We start from the raw sequence: 18,575 nt of genomic DNA on the forward strand, positions 1-18,575 counted from the left end.
AGACAAAGATTCCCACTCTAACACAACAATAATTCTAAGTTTGACGCTAAATACATTTTAGAGTTCGCCGATAACAAATATGTTCCATAGTGACCACTAATACACACACTACATGAAGAAACCCAACAGCACCACCTTTCAATAATGTTTCGGTTAAATATGTAGGTGCTGACGGGTTTCTTCCTGTAGTGTGTGTATTAGTGGTGAATAAGCAAAATATTGGTTATTGGCAAACTGAAAAATTATCAATGTAAAGGTACCGGTATTTATTGTCAAACTTGGTAATCTCTTACTGAGAGAGCGATCATAACTGTACAAATGTCTTTTTTTCTTTTTTTTGGGAGATATTTTATTGATAAAAAAAGAATCAAAAGGATTGCACAAACGGCAGAGCCTATATAAGTGCTCTCCTAAACAAGACGGACATCAGACAATATTCATAATCATATATATATCTAAAGCATAATAACAATGTCTAATGGCATAAAATATTTAACATAATTAATATTTTTTAATATATAGTAATAAAAGGTAGAGTACAAACGTCTGTCTAGCTCTCGAATGACAGAGTACTCGGGCTAGCACCAGGCCTGATCACTATCTACCTTTCTTGTAACTACCCACTAAAACGAAACGTATAAAAGCAAATGAGCCCACCCACATGAAACCTTAAATTGTGCCTGACAACAGTTATTTCTTCACAGCACAGAACTGATGTTTCGATGACAACGACGAGTTCAACAAAATAATATGGATTTTTCATCCTCATGCTGTATGCTGCAAGTGCTTTCTCTCTCTTCTCTTCTTTAAAACACAAAGCGGATGTTTTAGTCTGTTTGCCAGGGCACTAAACCTTGCAGTGTGATATCCACGATTGTTCTTTTTGGTTTTTGCAAGTCACTGATTGAGGATCCAAGGGATGCAAACTTGGCACCCTTGAGCATGGTGATAAAATATCCCAGATATTGCCGATTGTGTTATGGCAGCCATCTTGAATATTTCTAAATGCTCACGGGTACCACGTTTGCTGCCCCCAGATCATTCAGCAGCACCTTCAAAGATGTTAAAACTACAAAAAACAACTGTGGGTACCAAACTGCAAGGTTCAGTGAAAAATGAGGGTTTGACTTATTTCGATTATGATGCCGATTCAAACAAAATATGGATGCTTCTTTATATTGATGCCATATTCTGCAAGTGCTGGGGCAAGATCGTCCATTGACAGCGTGTGTTTCTTGTCCTGAAAGAAATGCAACAGAATCACACAAATTATATTTTAAACTTATGAATAATTAACACAAGCATTCCAAAAAATTAAATGTCTCGTCTACAATAAAGATTGTCCATACACTGTGAAGAACATCCATAGATGAAACTACTAGGGCATGTAGTTTGATCTAAATGTAAAACATAATGTTAAAACTTTTAAAACAAAATGTGACTCAGTTGGAAAAAGAAAACTTATACTTTGTCTTTTTACTTTGTAAATGCACAACAGAAATAATACTTCTACGGTGTTAATTTAAATGAGTAAGATAATATGGAAAGGCAAGGAATGTTTATATAGTGTTCGAGATTAACGGTATCCCGGTATCCCAATATCCCGGGGATACAAGAATTTAATTTTGGATACCAGACTTCAAGAACTACCAGTATCCCACCGGGATACCATATAATACTAAATTCTCAGATGGGATGCCAGATTTTGAAATGTTAGTATCCAACTGGGATACTGCCCCAAAATTTTAATCTCGAACACTGTTATACCATGACATATCAGCACCGTGCCTTTTTGGTGTCTAACAGGAGAAAAAACCTGCTAGCAACACACAGACTACCGTAGCAATGGATATTTATTAGTTTTCTACTAAGTAAGAGTCAAGAGAAAAGGTGACAGAATCAAGCCACCTGAAGAATGACAAGACAAATTTCACTGTACTGAGGGAGGGATTTAGGGTTGAGTACTCGATTGAAAGATATATATATATATATATATATATATATATAGAGGTTATTACCAGAGTGTTTTTCGGTATTGTCAATATCATATATTAGGAATAAAAATTGTATTATGCAAGCCTCTGGACACATTTTGTTTTAAAAGTTTTAACATTATGTTTTACATTTAGATCAAACTATTTTTATTCCTAATCTATGATATTGACAATACCGAAATACACGAGGGTAATAATCTCTTTATCATATAAGCTCAAGCTTAATACATGTTTTTGTAAATTGTACATGCAACTTTAATTACTAGATATTCAAATGACGTAAGAATATGTAGCATGGTGTATTTTTTTTTGGAAATGACGTCAAACTCGAATGACATCATTTTGGATGTCCTTACATCAAAATAAAGTTATGCCTAACATACATACTTTGATTGCAATGTAAGATATTATATGATAAATATATACATATACATGTATATGTTTTAAACTTTAGACTACTGGATTAATTGTTGACAAAAACCATGTTGAGTGGGTACAAGTTTATAATTTTTACTAACATATATATTCACTTAAAGGTTTTAAAAATACATAAAATAAAGTGCATATTTGAATCGGTAAGTATTATTTTCGTGGGTTTTTCTAATTTTTAATGATATTTTAGATCAGTTAATGTTGATTAAAATTACACACACACAAAAAATTGCATTTACTTACGGACATTTGTGGCCAGCTGGTTTTCTGACCAGAAATTAAAAAAAAGAAAAGAACTACGATTCATATCCCAATGTTTGGTGATTTTCATTGTTGGTAAAACAATCAAATTTATTATCAAATTAGCTGTCACAATTAGCTATCGATCCCTGAAAATGACTGCAACATGCCGCCATTGTTGTCAAGTGAAAATTCTTGCTGAAAACCACTTTTTCAATTCAAAATTCCAAGAAGGTAAAACGGAAAACTAAAGATACAGGACACTGAGTTGTCTTCTGTTTCCAGTTATATAATTGTGTCCGGTGAGTGTCGTGTGCAAAACGGCGGGAAATATGAATTAGGAAATGCACTGTATACAGTGTACAGTATGTTGACTGGCGTGACGAGATACCTGTATCTTGCCTGCAGAAGTCAGGTTAAAACAGAAAGGTGATTATTACAAATGGGCAAGATTAAGCAGTAATGGAGGGACATTTTAACTACTTTTACACATAAAATTGTTCATACTGAATTAAGTTTTTGTCATAGCAACTTACTTTTGGATTGCTTTTGTAGGTGATATGTTCATTTACATGGCTGCATAAAAATATTTAATCCAACTATTTTAAATGTCATAAATGGATTTTAATTTTCTGTAACGGAGGGACATTAAATGCACCTCACACAAAATTACTTGCCGGTTTTTTTTGGTTGTATCTGCTGTGTTAGGCATCCACAATTGGAACTAGTATAACAGAAATCAAGCTAAGATATGTATAAAACAATAATATAAATCTGAAATACATCAATCATTAATTATATTTTTAATAAAAATAAATTCATGGTAATGGGGGGACACATTGAAAAAGGAACGGATGGACCCATTTTGTGGCATTGCATTTTCATTTTTATATGACCCATTGAATGAGTTCAAATGGATTTATATATCAATAAATAGTATTGTTTCACATATACAAATTATGTTTTTCAAGTTGCTTTTATCAGGTCAGGTCAGGTCATAGGGTTTTACGTGCACATTCAGAACAAGCTGTTGTAGCGCACGCCCGTCCATGACAGGAAAAGTGGGGGGAGGGGAGAGGAGGGACCGCCTGCACTGGCAAGTGCAAGGAAGCACCAGCAGCCCGATCGAATCGGTAGCAGGCGGGTGGTGGTGGTGGTGGTGCTATGGAATTTTGAATGGAGCCGTTAATGCCAAAGAGAAAGGGGTTGCTTTTATCACACAAACTGTTTTAATATACAATGGCACAAGTGTCCCTCCATTACCGGTAACAGAGGGACAGGTTTTTAATTGGTTACAATGACTAAATTTATATTTATAATTATTAGTATTTTTTTAAATTATAACTTATTAACACTTCCAATCTATTAATGGATCGTATGGATTAAAAAAAATTATTTGCTTTGACATAAAACAAATTAAAAAAACATGTTTTTCGGTAACAGAAGGACAAGTAACGGAGGGACACCACAAGTATATTTTAATTAATTACTACTAATTACTTATAATATTTAAAAGTAAAAATATCTAGCTAAATAAGTAAAGTATGTTTTATAAGTTAAAGTTGTTTAATGTCTTTAATTTTATTTTTACTGAATTCACAAATAATTTATATTTTCTCAAATATGGCATTTTGCTTGATCTTGCCCAAATGTATCATTTTAACAACAACTAACCCTTAACCTCCTAGGCGGACTTCCAAAATGTGCTGCCGAAGAACGGCATGCTGAATTATCATATGCATATACAGTGGACTCTGTCTAAATCAGACTCACTTCGAACCGTCGAAATAGTCCGGTTTACATAGAGGACCGGTTTAGGCAGAGTTTTCATCCAGAGTTATTGTTCTTGAATGATCAACAACTCGCGATCAACAATGACATTTGAACCCATGGATGGTTGGGAAACAGTCATACAAGCCAGACTTGCAATCGATTATTTCACAGACATAAAAAATATACCTAAAGGGACATTCCTGAGTTTGCTGCAATTTTTAAGATCTTATCCACTAACAGAGACTTTTTAACGATTGTAATTACATATCAAGTATATTTTTCTGCATAAAATATTAGTGGCTGCATATTAAATGCGTTTCTGGTCGTTCTAATATTTGTACTTGGTTAAATTTCATTTTATTTACTAAAACATTATTTATTCGTACATACGAAATTATTTGAATACAAAATCCAGATCTAACGGCCTACCGCAATAAGAGTAAACTTCACACGAGTGTGATTACATTTTGTATTTGATCTTGCGACAGCGTTTTGATTACTCAGCAAGTGACAATCATTATTCAACTAATTAAGCAGCCCGTCGTTCAGTCAAATCCCAATCCGGTGTAGACTGAGGTAATTAATGCATAAATGGTTCTTTCGTTCTTGATTTTTGATCTGGAGTCCGGAGTAGACCGAGTACGGATTAGGCAGAGATTTATACCTAAGAGATAAACGGTAGCTGGACGGGGCTTTAGAAATGGACCGGTTTACGCAGAGATCTGGATTAGACAAGAGTCCACTGTACATGTGTAAAGACAAAATTAAATTGAAATGATAAATACTTTCTTACATTTACCTTTCCTTGCTTCTTAGCACTCTGCCCCGACGCTCTCATCTTACAATGTTGTAGGGCATCGTTAGCTATATCAGATATAAACTTCTGAGCTGCCAAAGATACCAAGCGCACACTGAAAAGAAGAAGAAAAAGACAATAACAGTACAGTCCATCTGGACATATCCATTGTAAAATATCATTTACTATGTGTAATCAGCCAACAAAAGGAAAACACTACCTATTCGAGGATCTACATGAACGTTTTAGTTTTGTTTAACGACACCATTAGAGCACATTGATTTATTAATCTTTGGCTACATTTGGTAATTCTGACATATAGTCTTAGCGAGGAAACCTGCTACAATTTCCCATTAGTTGCAAGGGATATTTTATAAACACCATCACACAGGCAGGATGGCACATACCACAGCTTTTGATATACTAGTCACGGTGCACTGGACTGAACGAGAAATAGCCCAATGGGACCACTGACAAGAGATCAATCCTAGATCGACCATGCATTAAGCAAGGACTAATATACTCCTAAATAAAATCTGTGTGCATCAAGGTTGACACAAAATATTTCTTATGTCATTCGATTTTACATAAACATTTTAAAAAACAAACAAAAACATAACGACTATGAAGTTGAAAACAGCCGAGCGGTGTAACTGGTTCCCATCCTTATCGATACGTTTAAGGTAACTTAAGTGGAAAAACCAGTGTGGCTAATGTAGTGTGTTAGTCCACTTGTCTAAATTTACATCATTGAAACAATGTAAAATGCGCGGTTTGTTTATGGATACCAGCCGCGACTTTTTAGCTCAGTCTATATATCTAATTTTTTGTTTTGTTTTTATTATTATTTTTAATACTCGTTTGCCTTTACCATAGTTTGACACCCAATAGCTGATGCATTTTTCGTGCTTGGGTGTTGTTAAACATCTATTCTATTATATTCTATTGTTTTTAATACATGTAGATGGTTGAGCATATCTCGTAATAAAGAGTTAGTCATAAATATTGCGCAAATGAAGTTATGCTACAAAGCAGGTTAGCATGCAGGTTAGCATGTTAAGAATGAATATTATTAAACCATCGATTATTTCTATTTCTTTTCCTTTTCTGTCCTTTCAGTTTATTCAATCTTTTTCACAAATGTTTACTTTAATTGACTGATTGATTGATGAAAATTACACAGTCGCCATTATTGTACCATTTAATGTTTGTAATTAGGAGAGGGCCTCGTAAGTTGGATAACTTGTGCCCAATCCTTGTGTGTGTGTGTGTGTGTGTGTGTGTGTATATATATATATATATATAGAGCTAGCCCTCGCTTTGAGGGATCATACCGCTATTTCAGCCAAAAAGTAATGCATTTAGTTCTATGAAAAAGAGTACCTCTTTTCTTTATTTTATTATGTTGGTGTCTGAACAGACTTGACAGTATGATTATGGAATATTGGAAGGGTAACATTGCCTCTTGGCATATCAAACTGACAGATGCATATCTGCTTAGCTACAGGCAAGAACATTGTTTACAGTGCCTGTGTTACATACTTTTAACGAGAGTTGCCTCCCCTCCATTACTCCGTCTCAAGGAGTCTTGATAATTGAAGTTGCAGGTGGCGAAGTATCAATTTTATTTGCTAAAAACCTGTCACAGAGGCTGTTCTCTTCATGTCAGGTAGTATATAGCACCTACTGTTAGTAATTTAGTCAGCGCTTGGCTTTATGTTTGTATTGTCACCAATGTATAATCAATAGTGGTGAGATACCTTAAGTGGATCAAGGGAGATAACTGGTTGAGGCATCCTTGGCTCAAATATGGACACATATTTATAAAAAGTAGTTTGATCTATGTTTTTGGTCAAAACTGGAAAGCTAAATGAAACACTGACCACACATGTACGTGAATATGACATTGTGTGGATGAGTGTTGACAAACGTTACAGTTTGTTTTGTTTACCAACACCATGGCATTACACCATACCAGTTACTGGGCTCCAAACAGGAAGTACAATATGGCCATTTGTTAATTTTTTTAAGTAGAAAGAAAGAAATGTTTTATTTAACGACACACTCAACACATTTTATTTACGGTTATATGGCGTCAGACATATGGTTAAGGACCACACAGATTTTGAGAGGAAACCCGCTGTCGCCACTCCATGGGCTACTCTTTCCGATTAGCAGCAAGGGATCTTTTATCTGCGCTTCCCACAGGCAGGATAACACAAACCATGGCCTTTGTTGAACCAGTTATGGATCACTGGTCGGTGCAAGTGGTTTACACCTACACATGTACCTGTTGAGCCTTGTGGAGCACTCACTCAGGGTTTGGAGTCGGTATCTGGTTTAAAAATCCCATGCCTCGACTGGGATCCGAACCCAGTACCTACCAGCCTGCTAGAAATAAGACAGCATGGGGTGAGTGGGGGTTTTCGACAGAGTGTGGAAAATGTGAACCTCTGAGATTTATTTTAGAGCATTCTAAAATTAAAATAGAACAGAATAATGAGCTTAGTGTGGGCTAAATAGAAGATGAGATGATCGTACATATATCTGTCAGCTAGGTAAAAAAAAAAACCCAAATACTGCTTTTTGCAGGCTGGTATTTCGAGCCCTGCAACTGATAAAAAAAGAGTGCCAAGAAAATAAAAAATAGAATTAGAAGGGCAATGAAACATGGTATCAGGGTGGACAACTCCTACAATGGGTTGGTCAGCACTCACCCAGGGCTTCTACATTATGGTAGCCCCACTCCCATGGCTAGTGATATTCAATGTTGGGCTAGTAACTATTATTGCCATGCCCGATGGCTAGGGAATTGTTTTTCGGTCCAATATTGCAGTTAAGTCTATTTTGTAAATATGAATATCCTGCCCCCACCCCACCTCCCATTGTTGTGGTTTTAAGCTTTACATTCCTCTTTAGGTGGCATATCTGATTATTACTACTATTTAGTAAAACTGTATTAACTTAAAGTAAAGTAGGGCTAGTGAATTTTTAATCGTGGCTAGTACATTTTTGAAAGCACTGATCCCATGGCTAGTGGATTTTATAAAAAATGAAGCCCTGTCACCTTGCTTGTGTCATAGTCCTGGTCGAACCACATTAGAACATTTTATTAAAAAATACCTGGGATTTTGCCATTTTTAAAGTTTATTTACAGATTATTTGACAAAAGATTCTGATCTCCCAGAGCTAGCCCTGAGTGGACCCACTTTTTGCGGCTGAACCAGTTGCCCATGAATGGTATATAAAAGACTGTGGTATATGCTGTCCAGTCTGTGGAAAAGTACATATAAAAAATCTCTTGCTGCTGAAGGAAAAATGTATCAGGTTTCCTCTGAACACTACATACACATGTGTATGTCAGAATTACCAACCGTTTGACATCCAATAGCCGATGATTAATAAATCAATGTGTTCTAGTTAGGGGTGCAACGATACGGTCAAAACGGTATTGCGATATAAGAAACTGTATTGCAATATGTATTGCAATACAGTTGATATTATTTAAATTTAATATTTATGGGGTTGTTTTTTTTAATAATGAAAACAGAAGGCATAACGTTTTAATGATCTTTATTAGTTTCAGTTGTCAGGCTAAATGTTTTAGGTCATATTTTTATTTTTTAACACAATACTAGTCTACTAGAACACTGGTGTGACGGTGTCAAACTATTTATAAATTGTCACATTCGGAAATCCTTACTATCGGACTTTTCCGTTGCTGCTCGCTTGACACCGAAATGTACGTATTGAGTCGCAATGTTTCAGCAGATCGACCGAAACAGAGCCGAGGTATTTTGAACGATCGACCGAAGTATTCCGAGTTCAGTGAAAAACAGCGAAGTGTGATTCTCATTTGTTGATTTATTTCTTTGAAGATGATAGCCGTAGTCGTATTCCAACGTAAATGAACAATGAATGATAATGTGTAAGTAACAAAACATTTATTTGTAATTGTCGTTAACTGGTTATTTTCATTGGACTTTTAACACGTTTTGTTTAGAAGTTAGAACCAAGTATAACCGACCTATCACTTCGTATGCCAACAAGTAAGCCGACTACTCTTGACGTGATTGTTACATTTCCTGTCATCACCAATTAATAAAATGATGTGTTTTTTGTTTGTTTGTTTGTTTGTTTGCCTATTTCAAGACAAATAAGATAAGGAAAAAAAATAGCGTATAAAAATCGCGATACGCAAAACTGTACCGCTGTTCGTATCGAGCTGATCAATTATCGCGGTATACCGGTACACCGGTTTATCGTTGCAGCACTAGTTCTAATGGTGTCGTTAAACAAAATAAACTTTAACTTCTGCTGCTCAGCTACAGAGTATAGTATAGGTACAAAGTTTGTTTTGTTTAATGACACCACTGGAGCACAGTGATCAATTAATTATTGACTAAAGGATGTCAAACATTTTGTAATTCTGACAAGTAGTCATCAGAGGAAACCTGCTACATTTTTTTTTAATGCAGGATGGGATCTTTTAGATGCACTTTCCCACAAACAGGAAAGCACATACCACAGCCGTTGTCCAGTTGTGGGGCACTGATTGGAACGAGAAAAAACCCAATCAGCTGAATAGATCCACGAGGTGATGCTATCCTGCGACACAAGCACCTCAAGCGAGCACTCAACCGACTGAGCTAACTCTCACCCCAAATCCTGGATAAATACCTGCACTACATATGTGTATGTACAACAGAAACAAAAACGACCATTTTCAGAGTACTACTGAAGTTTAGATCACATATCTCCTACCGGGTCCCTGTGTCAAACATGGATAAATTCCATTTTTTACAGAGTTATGGCCCTTGATTAAATTTAGTCAAATATGATCTGGTCCAGTATCAAAAAAACTGGAAGTCGACCCTAAACTGTACACAATAAATCTACAGGCAGGTCTCGGAAAATTGCGAGAGAACAAATCTAATTTTGCGTAACCTATTTTTAGTTCGCAAAAAATTTGGAGCACCATTTACTTGGATATAAATTATTATAATGGGTTACAGAAATAGAAAATGATTTTAACTCTCAGAGGCCTGTATATGTATATACAAAATGTCAGCTGAAAGGAGTGGTACCCTCAAATATGAGTCTATGTGTTGGAAAGATGCATATTCACTTCACCAACACATACCGACAGTTTTAAAAAAAAAAAAATCCCACATAATTTTAGAATTAATACAAAAAAAATCACGATTTTTCATACTAACTGGGGACAGCCATCTTGCATCCTTTTTGGTAGCCACACCCCCAACAGCTTGACGGGAAGTGGCATAAGCTCCTGTCTTAGTTCCCTGCTCCAGTGTATATGGAATAGATAGCGAAGATTTTTTAAATAGAGGATGTACCTAGGGGGGATTTATTTTTACAACCACTTCAGTCCAAACCAATGTACACCACTGCCGAAATGGAAAAGCATGATGTGGTCGATTCAACCGATTCATCAACAGATGACGAATCACCCGAAATTGCTAGGAGGGGACACAGACTTGATAATGTGGAATATGCCTACCAGGCGTGGAATATGCCTACCAGGCGTGGAATATGCCTACCAGGCGTGGAATATGCCTACCAGGCCAACTGCCTTGCTTTAACCTCTCCTGTAATATTCTGAGACATTGAAGGAAAAAAGTCCACAAAACTACATGTACATATTGGACAGACAGAGACGACACAAGTACACCCTTCTGGTTGGATCGGTACATCAAGGAGACTAACAATAACAAACAATGTGTACAAAGAAACAAATCTCACATTCTTGGATCGGATGCTTCAAAACCAGCTTTGTTCAGATAGAATGCAGTTACAGAATCGGGTATCTGAAAAAAATTATTAAAAAATCATAGAGCCGTATAAATTTACAAAGGAGATTGATTCAATAACAATCCTATGTTTGGTGGTAAATATCTTTACATTGATAATTTTTTTGTTCTATGATAATAAAATAATCCAATGCATGTATTAATCACTAATATGCACACTACAGGAAGCAGGGCTCACCATGGATTAAAAATACCTGCAGCCCAAAAATCAGTCAAATGGGATTTTTATTAGCCAAAATGAAAGTGTTTTTGCCAAAATTGTTTTGCGCAATACTGTATAGCTGAATGACAAAACCATATTCCCAGATCAAAATCGATGTTGGGCAAAGTCGTGATTGTTTTTTCTCTTTTTCTTCCTTTTTTTTTTTTTTTACAAATATTGAGAGCAGATATTTCTTTTTAAACAAAGCATATTAACACTTTAAAATAGCCTTCTTTATCTTGCTTAATGTTGGTTTGAATTGCCCTTTTTTTTTCCAATTGCATACCCCCAACCATTTTGTACTTTATGCCATTTTGGAGCTGTTGTTGATTTCAACATTGTGTTAAATACTTATTGATTTCATCTTGTAAAATATCTAGGCATTAGTGTAGTTTCACTTCTTTTCCCTTTCAAGAATGGAGTTATTAAAAAATTTCAGAAGCAGTGCTATAGAAATATAATTATGACATACACTGATGCATACAATTTGATTTTTTAAAATTACAATATGTACTAAATATTCAGATAATTTGATGCATACAATTATAGATACCATTTCAATGTTAGATGGTTTGAAGAACGTGCAGCTAAACATGTGTAGGAATCAACGTGTTTAGAAAATATAGTATGTACTATGTAATATGTACAACAAACATGATTTGGATAGTTGGGGTGGGAAAAACCCACTGGTTTTGAGGAGACGGTTCAATTAGAACTTCGACCCCAGAATCTCAGGTGTCCACTGCCGACTGAATTAGATCCCTCATATTATTTTATTAGTTAAATAACTTGTTAAATGTAGGCCTACAATTAGTTCAAATTATAGTGTTGGTTGGGGCATTGACATTCACGTGGCAATTTTAATTCAACAATTACGCAACCCAGGGCTTCTAGAATTTTTATCAAATACACTAGCCATAAGATAGTGATTTTAAATATTTCATAGCTCGAACTTAAGAATTTGTATCTCACAGCAATTTAATAAAAAATGCCATGGGTGAAACAGTCCACCGACGGCAATTTTGAACCTGCCTATCACAATTTTATTAAAAGTGACATTTGCAGCAAATAAACCTGACTGAAAGGCTATCTTGTTATATGTAGACATCTTTTAAATGTGCAAATGTTAAATATTGGCAGATAATGTACACCAGGTGTATACATTTTGCCACTGTTGAGGAGTTTAACCGACGGCACAAAAGTGCCATCGGTGATGCTCTCTACCTATGGCAATTTATATCTCAACGACGACAATTGCAGTTGGTGCTGCTGTTAAGTTCAAGCCCTGATATTTACTAGCCATGATCAACAATTCACTAGCCCTACTTTAAGTTAATACAATTTTATTAAATAATAGTAAACATTGGATATATCAACTAACGAGAGAAATATACCTTAAAAACACTTAACATTGGGGGTGATGGTGGAGGGCAGGATATTCATATTTACAAAATAGACTTAATTGCAAATTCTGACCAAAAAATATCACTAGCCGTCGGGCATGGCAATAGTCGTTATTTACTAGACCAACACTGAACATCACTAGACATCAGAGTGGGGCTACCATAATCTAGAAGCCCTGCACAACCAGTCTCTCTCCCTCCTTCAACATTTTGTAACACGTCATTTGACCTAGGTACCACTATCAGTTACGAATGGCATTATGTTATTAGTCTAGAACGGTTCCAATATTGTTGATAAACATTTTTTATACAAACTGCGACAAAATATGTCATTACAAAGGATTTCATTCCAAACGTGGGCAATCCGATTAAAATTAGCTCTACTGGTGTACCAGTAGATCTAAGAGCATTGTGTGCAATCCCATGTCCAGGTGACATTTCATCTATAAATAACAATTTAAATATCGACCAATTACATTTTGCCTTTTATTGCGTTATTCGGTAGCATACAAATTCTAAAAATATCGGGCGAGACTATTTATGCAACAGGGGAACTTGTTGGTCTCTTTCAACATTAAAAAACATGGGGAAAGGTGCAGTGATAAATTCTGGATTGTATACTAGTACATGTATAAACAGATTTTACAGCTATACCATCACAGTTTTTTTTTCGTCTTGAAACAAATTTTATATTTAATTAGTTTCCGGCATACTTCGTAATTCACCCGAATCATTTCATATACCCTCGGCATAATCCTGAATATTTTCAAATTCTTTTCAAATCACTGGCATGAGATTTTGCAAGTATGGTTTTGATTGGTCGAATGAAAGGTCAACTGGACATGAGCTCCAACTGGTTGCTATTAGATCCAGACAGGGCATGCACTTTGTGGTCGCCCGATCGCCCATGGCTAGTCAAAATAGCGTCAGGCAAGTCAAAAACTTACCGAAAATTTCTGCATATTGTATTATGTATCAAAATGCAAATAAATAATGTTTGTAAGAGATTGGAAAGTTATTTTTTATTTATTGCTTTCAACTGGTTTCCTATTAATATCTGCACAACCAAACCCATATAAGACATAATAGCGACCACTTCCCCAGTATATCGAATAGTCTAAAACCATTCGGGATGGCTCGGCCGGTTTTGATTATGTATTTGGAAAACCGTGGCCACGTAAATATATTCGTAGGTTCAATCGGAACACCTCGGCCATGTCTGTGTTTACTTTCCATTTAGTTACAATCGGAACAACTTGTCACATGCCGCTACGCTATGTTTTGCAGAAAGATTTTGTTTACAAGCCTGAGGTTTTCTGAAGTTACATTGTGTTGGAACATTTTCATTTCTTACAGAATATACCGAGTCTACTATACCAAACACTCAATCGTCACTGCCAACGATGTCAATAACAGCTATCATTGCCTGTGCACGTGCGAGTGTTAAATAGGAACGCTGGTCAACTTGCCCAAAACTTTACTGTCCATAAATAATTGTGACAAAATTAAAAATCGACCTCTACAACTTTGGTGTCATTTTATTTATTAATATTACAGTGAAACTCCGCTATTACCACCGCTTATTAAATGGTTTTATAGTGGGAAGATCTTAATATCAGATAAATAATAATCTATTACAATGAACTGTGTTAGTATATTAATTTTTAAAATGGTAAAGATATGAGTTGACTAAACAATGTGGGGCGATTTGACCAACAGCGTTGGGGGCGAGTTGGTTTTGGGGCGAGCTGACCTGCTCCCATTAAATAGCGATATTATTATTAATATAATTATGCCTTTAACTTGTGTTAGTGTTTTCCCTAGCTTGGTTTAGCATGGTGCAGCACCATGCCTCAATAATCTAGCACCATCTTGCCTTAATCAGTGCCATGCTGCCCTGAGATTAAACAAGCCTTTTTCAATAATTAATTCTAAAATTGCCTTTATAAAACAACCCAAAAGGTATTATTAATTAATAAAATATGCCTTTTAATTTGTATATCTTTTGTCATTAATTTATTAAAGCAAGCACATAAATTACATTGTTTATTTCAATTAATTTTTGTGTATTAAACAAGTGCCCCGAAAATGGTGAGAATGCCCCAAAAGTGTTTGGTCTACCATGCCCTGCCTAATTTCTAGGGAAACCACTATGTGTTGTATATTTATTTCTCTAGTGGAAGTGATTATTGTTTGTATAGATTGCTGACATAATATAGCACCTTATTTATTCCAAGACCGAACCTTGGTAAAACATTCCAAATGATTGTGTGGACCCTGTGACAACATAATAATTAGAATTTAATTACAACATAGTGATTTCCGTAGACATTTGGCAATGCATGGTAAACCAAACACTTTTGGGGCATTTTCACCATTTTCGGGGCACTTATTTTTCATTAAAAATACACAAAAATTAATTGAAATAAACATTAATGTAATTTATGTGCTTGCTTTAATAAATGAATGGCAAAAGATATAAAAGGCATATTTTATTAATTAATAATACCTTTTTGGGTATTTTATAAAGGCAATTTTAGAATTAATTAGTGAAAAAGGCTTGTTTAATCTCAGGGCAGCATGGTGCTGATTAAGGCAAGATGGTGCTAGACTATTGAGGCATGGTGCTGCACCATGCTAGGGAAAACACTACAACAATTTGTAATAAAACTAAAATAAATTCCGTTTCTTTCTTTTGTGATGATATTATTGTTTGTATGATATAATAATATGTTTTTAAAGTGCAATTGAAGTAAGTTCTTTTTTAAAATGAAATTCGGTCGCGGGCCATTCAAAAGTTGTACGGGCGAGTCAAAGTGTTGCTGTGAGTGGCCCGATTCGCCAGTCAAAAAACAATCCCAAGTGCATACCCAGCTACAGGTAATAGTAATTAACCAGTGGAGCTAATTTTAATTAGATTGAAACGTGGGATGCCATAATAAACTTTATAAAGATAATTAATCTAATAAAAACTTCAATCATAAATGCGTAACAAGTTGTCAAGTTGACCAGCTTGTAAATGCAGCCAGAGTTCCAAGAGTAAAGATAAGCTGATCCTGATAGTTCCGATTGGCCAATATGCCACCAGAGTACTGCGCATCAAATCATCTTCCAGTAACATAGTCTGTGACTTTCGAACAAAGGTATTGAAACAAATAAAGATTAAATAGTCGGCTGTTATCATTGATTAATGTTACTATATTTTGTACATACATATATAAATAACAGACGTACATCCGTTAACCTCTGGTTGAAAAAGAAATATTTAATGAAATTTAAATGCTATGCGACTGTCCAATTTCAAAAAATTTCAAACCCAAAAGACTGAAAAGTTGGCGCACTTGTGATCTGTTAGGGCCTATGTTTTTATAAGTCACCAGGTCTGTATTTTGTGGTAACCTATATATGGGTTACCAGACACAATGCATATTTCGATGCCTGGATCTAGGCTAATAACTTTACAAATTACAAACATTGAATTTGAATCAAAAACATTCGGTCAACTCATAAACACCAAACAGAACTTAACAATCCCGATCAAAAAAATCCCCCCAAAACTAACTGTTGGAGCGTAGTCGTCCAATTGCAAAACAAAGTCACTGAGCGGCATTCCAGCTGTTTTAGGCTCTTGTATCGGCGGGTTCGCACCGCCTTGCGACAGTTGGGGTTGATTGCCCGAAATCGGGCTTCCCTCTGCTGCCATTTGCAAAAAATATTCACGAAAGATAACTCTACTAGCGTTAACAAGTCAAGGTCTCTCGCAACACTTTAATTTTTAATGCCGTTCTGATAGAACCGAGTCAAATTTTCATTGTAACTTTAAAATGGTGTTTTAATTGCTAAAAATCATAAATATATTTAAAGACTCTTATAGGTCTCCACGAAACTTATTAAATCGTCAGCCAGTGTTATGACAAGTTCAGCACTGCTGGCACTTAATGTAACGTTTTAAAACCAGCTCTAGTATATCTTGCAAAAAATCTACATTTTGATACTCTGTGACTCAGTATATTTAGGAGTTCACCTGCTTGCATCCTTCTATCCACCGTCAGTTAGACGATATCACCTCGAGAAGAAAAAAGAATGGAAACTGGTGATCTCCATTGTAAACAAAATAGCAAACTATTTTCATTCAAGAAACTCTTCCACATTTTGTCAAACGTTACTGTAACTGAATGACGTCAATCGATAGGAAGAGTCCATCATGGGGGTAACGAAATTGGAAGTAAATTTTCAAAACTAGTTATATGAAAAATACTATTGTGTATTTGAACCAATTTTTATTTATATAGACGCAAAAACAACAACAACATAATGCTTTAAACTCAAAGCAATACCAATAAACCACTTTTAAGATGGAACAACATAACAAAATTTCAAATACCCTGAAATATGGAACGGTCTGAAATGTAAACTTGTAAAAGTGTTTGTCCACCGGATTTGGAATATAATCGTTTTTATTTATTGTGCTACGTTGCTAATTCATATTTATTGTGTGATAATGGTTGTGAATTTTAACTCTACTGCCTGTCATGTTAAAGGTAGATGTCATTTGAGTAATTTTGTTGATGTTTGGAGCTGTGTTGTAATATTCGTGTTTTGCAAGTTTGTTTGAAAACTTTGAGAGGCCATGATCGGGTAAACTTGTCGCGTTTTTAATTTGGGGTTTACACGGTGATTTTTCACTGCTAGGTGCACTTAAGGGATCAATATTTTCATCAAATTGTTGTAGAATTTTTGAGTATAATAAATTTTGCGTTTTTGTTGGAAAAGCGTGAGTTATCGGTGTCGTCTGCTGTCAGTGACATAGGCGTCTGCATGGTCGATCAGTTGATTTCACTCAACAGGGCGATTGTTAGTTGAAATTCTGCTTGAAGAGGCAGATGCAGCAAGCGTTGCTATATAGTCTGGAGAGTATTTTTCAGGGTCATTTTCTGGTCCGAATATTTCTTCCAATTCACTCAAATTAAACGACTCGGCGTCTTCTACGTGTACGTCATCCATATTTACAAACAGTCACACTTCACCGCATGTGAATACACGTAAACAAATGTTACAGTAGGTACATTGATTTTCGGAGATGGTATATCGTAAAATGAACCACTTGTAATCAGCCAATCAAAATGCTTGATTTCTTACAGGTATTTTACAATGTCTGCTTGTTTTATGGCAATCTGAGTGAAAGAGTGTTCTTAATTATTAGTTATTAACAATATGGTTCAGACGTTATATAATAGAAATATTACTTTTGTATTATGAAGTACAGATTATGTTATGAACTAGGTGCTATATAGAACAGCACATGCATGTACATGCTAAAGTGAAAAAATAACGTTTTTGTTATTAGACATGCAGACCACAACTTCCATTCCTTTTCTTTTCTTTCTATTTCCTTTAATGTTGTCTATGGCATTAATATCTTATTTAACACAAAATGTAGCATTTTTGTTTTTACCTCCATCCCCTAATTTTGAAAACCACCACCTTTTAAATTACGTAACTCTTGTCAAGACATCCTCTCCTTCATTTTCCCTATTCTAGTGACATATGTCGACTCTCTCTGTGTGTCTGTCTGTGTCTGTGTCTCTCTCTCTCTCTCTCTCTCTCTCTCTCTCTCTCTCTCTCTCTCTCTCTCTCTCTCTCTCTCTCTCTCTCTCTCTCTCTCTCTCTCTCTCTCTCTCTCTCAGTTCCTGTCACGCCTAATGGAATTTAGAGCAGCGACGAAGTTCCTCCACGCTGGTCTATCCCTTGCCAATCTCTCGATGGTGCCCCAACTGTGTCCTGTCTCCTTTATCTCTATTTCCACTGTTCGGCGCCGTGTTGTTTTCGGACAAATAATAATAATTTAAAAAATAATAATAATTTAAAAAATAATAATAGTAAAAAAAATCTCATTTTGTTCTG

At 35.5% G+C, this 18,575-nt stretch overlaps 1 protein-coding gene across 2 annotated transcripts; it reads right to left on the reverse strand.

Moving 5' to 3' along the window:
- Nucleotides 1-456: 456 nt before the first annotated feature.
- LOC121390324 (transcription initiation factor TFIID subunit 10-like) lies at nucleotides 457-16,376 on the reverse strand. 2 transcript variants are annotated; one of them, XM_041522111.1, is made up of 4 exons: nucleotides 16,234-16,376; nucleotides 10,999-11,063; nucleotides 5,239-5,350; nucleotides 457-1,240 (listed from the first exon to the last, which is right to left on the reverse strand). In XM_041522111.1, exons 1-4 carry the CDS (start codon nucleotides 16,372-16,374, stop codon nucleotides 1,151-1,153), a joined length of 408 nt encoding a protein of 135 aa, XP_041378045.1. In that variant the 5' UTR covers nucleotides 16,375-16,376; the 3' UTR covers nucleotides 457-1,150. The 2 variants fall into 2 exon arrangements, with proteins under 2 accessions (XP_041378045.1, XP_041378044.1); XM_041522110.1 differs by having other exon boundaries at nucleotides 5,233-5,350.
- Between the last annotated feature and the right edge of the window lie 2,199 nt (nucleotides 16,377-18,575).

The sequence above is a fragment of the Gigantopelta aegis genome, chromosome 15, assembly GCF_016097555.1.
Source record: "Gigantopelta aegis isolate Gae_Host chromosome 15, Gae_host_genome, whole genome shotgun sequence".
Classification (NCBI taxonomy): Eukaryota; Metazoa; Mollusca; class Gastropoda; order Neomphalida; family Peltospiridae; genus Gigantopelta; species Gigantopelta aegis.

Coding starts and splice junctions, on each gene's coding strand:
- LOC121390324 (XM_041522110.1), bottom strand. CDS start 16,374: ATGGCAGCAGAGGGAAGCCCGATTTCGGGCAATCAACCCCAACTGTCG. Junction 11,064..16,233: donor TGGACGACTACGCTCCAACA/GTTAGTTTTGGG, acceptor AATTTTTTTCAG/ATACCCGATTCTGTAACTGC. Junction 5,351..10,998: donor GAAGCATCCGATCCAAGAAT/GTGAGATTTGTT, acceptor TCTTCTTTTCAG/TGTGCGCTTGGTATCTTTGG.